Here is a 5,236-nt window from a genome sequence, read left to right as displayed (position 1 = left end):
TAGTAGTGCAACAAACTTTATTGCTAATCTGTTTAAATAATTTATTTCCAATACAACTGATTTAAGTGAAGACGAAATTATTCCCACGTCGAAAACATATCACGCAATGACACTAATTATCAACGGTAAGATAAGAACCGGAATTATAGTGTTTTTGACAATTACTTATGAACATTTTAATCACGTTTTGTATATGTGTCAGTTTGTGGGTTTGTTTACGGTACCCCAAAGTACCTTTTTTATGAAAATGCATCCAGTTGATTATTTATATAACAAAACTGTCAAAATGACAATATATGAAAAATTCCGTTAAGATCTCATATATATTAAAATTTGAAAATTGGTTAAGTAAATAGATAAAATAGCAACAGAAAATCTCATTTTGTTACAGTTTTTATGAATAATACGACTTTTGATCCAAAATACAACAACAATGATGATAATTTTGATGAAAAATGTGAAACATTCAATTTTTTAGATAATGTGGGAAACTGATTTTAATCAACGATGGAACTATAAATCTAATTAATATAATATAACTCAATGGTTACTGGCAAAAGCCATTGTACGACAACACTTGCCCCTTACCAACCCGACCTGAGGCAGCGTGGTAAGGTATGCCTCGCGACCCCTTATGAATAAAGGAAAAAGAAAGCCACGGCCCTCATTCTCCGTAGGCCCAACTGACCCCGAGATGGGTAGTTCTCGAGAACCAGTCAGGAGGGCAGAGGGTGCTAAGAATCTGCGGAGTCTAAACCACTACCCAGCCAGATCAACAACACTATACGTAGCGACCTATAACTGCAGGTCGTTAGCGAACCAGGCAAGACTCATAGAGTTAGAAAATGAAGCAGTCAATATTAAATGGGATGTCATCGGAATAAGCGAAGTAAGACGAAAGGACGAAGAGTTAATAGAACTTGAATCTGGCAACATCCTCTATCACAAAGGAACAGAAAATGGACGAACAAGTGGAGTGGGGTTCCTAATTAATAAGAAATGGAAGGATAGGATAGTCGACATATCAAGCACCTCAGACAGAGTAGCTAGTCTAAGTCTAAGACTATCCAGAAGATACACCATCCAAATTGTGCAAGTATATGCACCAACCATATCCCACTCCAATGAGGAAATAGAGGAATTCTACAATGAAATAACTGAGGTGCTTAACAAGAACAAAAGCCAATTTAAGTATCTAGTCGGGGACTTTAATGCCAAAGTGGGTAAACAATCAAATCAAGAACAATGTGTCGGCAACTTTGGCATTGGAGAAAGAAATGAAAGGGGAGAGAGACTGGTTCAATACGCACATTACCAGAACCTCTCAATCGCCAATACCTATTTTAAGAAGAACCTCAATAGGAAATGGACATGGTTAGCTCCCAATGCAACTACCAAGAACGAAATAGATTTCATCCTAACTAATAAGCTGAAAACCATAAAGGATGTAAGTGTGCTCAACAAATTCCGAACAGGTAGCGATCACAGACTAATTAGATCTCGGGTCGTTCTAAACACTAAACTAGAAAGAATGAAATTACTCCAGAAACCAACTGCAGGGGTAAATATCACTAACCTAAGCAACGACTCGGAACGCTATCAAAATTTAATTCAAGAAAAATTACAAGACCCAACGAATAGCACACACTTAATGGAAACAATCTTAAATTGCGCCAAAGAAGTTGGAGGATCACAAGCACACAACAGCAATAGAAAACTTTCAGATGAAACAACAGCTCTCCTGAAACAACGAAGAGAAATGAAAATTAACTCCAATATTAATAGAATTGAATATACCGAACTGTGCAAAGTAATACGGAAAAAAAATCGCAGAAGATATAAAAACCTACAATGAACGACTTGTACAAAATACAATCGAAAACCATAAAAGCTATAGGAAAACCAAGAGGAAGTTGGCAATCGGTAGAAAGCAAATAATAGCATTGGGAAACAACAACGGAAGGATCACAAATAGGGATGAAATAATAAAACATGTAACCGAATTCTATGAGGGTCTATATAAAGCTCCGGAAGCACAAGAAATAGGCGAAGAAGAAATTGCGGTTCAAGAAGATGTACCAGATGTTCTCGTAGATGAGGTAGAGGCAGCTCTTAAGAGCATGAAGAACGGCAAGGCAGCCGGTAATGACGGTGTTACAGCCGAACTTCTAAAGATTGCTGGTAAAACAACTTGGAAAATCCTAGCAAAAATATACACAGACTGCCTAAAATCGAGACATATTCCAAAAAAGTGGAATTCAGCCAACATAATCCTTATTCACAAGAAAGGTAGCAAGGAAGACATTAGAAATTATAGACCGATCAGCTTGCTATCTGTGATATACAAGGTATTCACCAAAATCATTAACAACAGAATACAAAACACACTTGACGCTGCACAACCCCGAGAGCAAGCAGGCTTTAGAAGTGGCTTCAGCACAATGGATCATATTCAAACATTAAGGGAAGTAATGAGCAGAACAAAAGAATATGATCTACCACTGGCGCTAGCATTCATAGACTTCGAGAAAGCATTTGACTCCGTATACCCAAGAGCAGTCATAGAAGCTCTTGTCGACCAAGGAGTAGATAAACCATATGTCGAAACGCTAGCAAATATATACAAAGAGGCCACAGCTAGAGTAAGCATATATGAAAATACCCCAGAATTTCCCACTCAGAAAGGAGTCCGACAAGGAGACACCCTATCCCCTAAGCTCTTCACTGCAACCTTAGAAAATATCTTCCGGAAATTAGACTGGAACAACCAAGGTCTATGTATAGATGGAGAATACCTAAACCATCTTAGATTCGCTGATGACATCATTCTAATTGCTAGAAGTCCTGAAGAATTACAACTGCAAATTAATGACCTTAATACAGCCAGCAATGAGGTAGGCCTAAAAATCAACCTAGCAAAGACTAAAATAATGTGCAATGATCTGATCGCCAACGTGGAAATAAAAATTAATGAAACCTCGCTAGAAGTAGTAGATGAATACATATACCTGGGACAGCTCATACATAAATCGGGATCACTACTTCCGGAAATCAACAGACGAATAAAACAAGCGTGGTCAGCATTCGGACGAAATTCCATAGTCTTCAAGTCCAAAATGCCACTATACCTCAAGAAGAGAGTATTTGATCAATGCATATTACCCGTCTTGACATATGGATGTGAAACTTGGATATTAAAGAGAGAAATAACGTCGAAACTCCAAGTAACTCAAAGAGCAATGGAAAGATGTATGCTAGGGATAACAAAGAGGGATCGTAAAAGAATTGAATGGATACGGAGGCAAACCCAGGTGACTGATGTAATCCAAAGAATAAAATCCCTGAAATGGCAATGGGCAGGACATATGGCAAGAAGAACAGATAACAGATGGACCACTAGAACAACTATGTGGTACCCAAGGAACGCTAAGAGACCAAAGAGGCGCCCAAATCTCAGATGGGATTATGATATTAGAAAATTAACAGGAACAACGTGGTCTCGAATAGCACAAAATAGAAAAATATGGGCGCAAATGAGCGCAAATTATTACAACAACGTATAACTAAGACATCGTCGAATAATAATAAGAACATAGAATAACTTTGAAATAAGGGAGGCTGCACCGTAATTGGAAACGGTTGATAAAGCTGCACATGATGATGATGATGATGATATATATATATATACACTCTCCGGCAAAATTAAAGGAACACCTTAAAAATGGGACATATTAGATGCCTCGAATTTCCTAAACCCATTGTCCAATTTTAGTGATTATTTTAGTATGTTATAGTTATATTATTTAAGAATATCGATATAATAATATTGTTGCTAGACAGGTCAATGTCATTTTATACCGGGTGTAACAATCATATTACTCGTGTTTTTTCCTTAAAGTTCGGAACACCCTGTGGAATATTCTAGCATATATAAAATATTGAAATTAAAACTCAATTATAGCCTCGGGCTTTCTTAACATTTTTTTTTGATTCATTTGCTTTTGTTGGATAGTACAAAAGTTAGGTACTTTAACAACTAGCCATGTTTTTCATTAATAAATGCTCATTTTCTGCTTAGTTTCACCGGCAAATTTAAAGGAACAACCATAAAATCTGAGTATTTTCTGTCTAGTCTATATATTGGTAATATTGTTTAGAAAATATCATAATACGAATGTTGATGAAGTATTTTAACACTGGTAGTTATTATTACAATGGTAGTACAATATGAAACCTGTTTAAGAAGAAATAAAACACAAAGATGTCAGACTCAAACCAAATACGGATTTTAAACACATTAACTTTATTGTACAGTTTGAACTTAAATTGGTTTTTTATGCATTTTTATGGCTTTAATAGCGTGTGTTTCAACCACTAGCCTTTACAACTGCAGTTATTCGTCTCCTCATACTTCTGATAACGCTATCGATCAGTTGTTGAGGCAGTCTCTCCCATTCCTCAATCAAAGCAATTCTGACTTCCTCTCTGTTTTGAATAGAAGGAACCCGTGCACTAGGTTTTCTGCCTAGCATATTTCACACATGCTCTATCGGGTTCAGGTCTGGGGAACAAACTGGCCAATTCATCGTTGTTATACCCACTTGTAATAAGAAATCTCTTACACAGCCTGCGACGTGTGGGCGCGCATTATCTTGCATTAAAATAAAATTTTCGCCAATATATGGTGCAAAAGGTACCACATGGTCTTGGAGAATATCTCCGATATACCTATCTGCTGTTAGTGCTCCATCATTAGTCACCACTAACTCTGTTCTTGCTCCCAAACATATACCGCCCCACACCATAATTGAACCACCATACCATATCTCCACCAAAAGGTACGGTCGTAGTAAAATTGAAAGGGGCATTTTGTTCTCCTTGGCGTCGAGACAATCTTTCTCTACCGTCGATGTAATTTACACAAAAACGGCTGTCGTCCGTAAAGAGAATGGTTATCATTCCAATTTTGATGTACTCGACCAAATTGTAATCGTGCTAAACGATGGTGTGTCTGGATTCTGGGGAGCTTTTATTGCCACATATGACTTGAGACCGGCTTCTTTAAGTCTCCTTCTTACTGTGCGCTCACTTATGGTAGTTCCACGAACATTTTGCAACAGGTTTTTGGTTTGACCTGTCGTTTGACGTCTACTACATAATGTTTTGCAACGTTATAAATCGATCATCTACAACCGTGGTTAAACGTTTTCTACCTTGTCCCCTTTTTCTTACATAC

At 37.3% G+C, this 5,236-nt stretch overlaps 1 protein-coding gene across 1 annotated transcript; it reads left to right on the top strand.

Moving 5' to 3' along the window:
- Positions 1-694: 694 nt before the first annotated feature.
- Positions 695-1,096, top strand: LOC140431742 (uncharacterized; the record flags this gene model as incomplete). Its single annotated transcript, XM_072519623.1, has 1 exon — positions 695-1,096. A coding segment is annotated over exon 1 (402 nt), but the record flags the coding sequence as incomplete, so codon positions are not given.
- Between the last annotated feature and the right edge of the window lie 4,140 nt (positions 1,097-5,236).

The sequence above is a fragment of the Diabrotica undecimpunctata genome, unplaced genomic scaffold, assembly GCF_040954645.1.
Source record: "Diabrotica undecimpunctata isolate CICGRU unplaced genomic scaffold, icDiaUnde3 ctg00001825.1, whole genome shotgun sequence".
Taxonomy (NCBI): domain Eukaryota; kingdom Metazoa; phylum Arthropoda; class Insecta; order Coleoptera; family Chrysomelidae; genus Diabrotica; species Diabrotica undecimpunctata.
The sequence above is the reverse complement of the archived record's forward strand: the minus strand, read 5'-3'. Positions and strand labels throughout refer to the sequence as shown.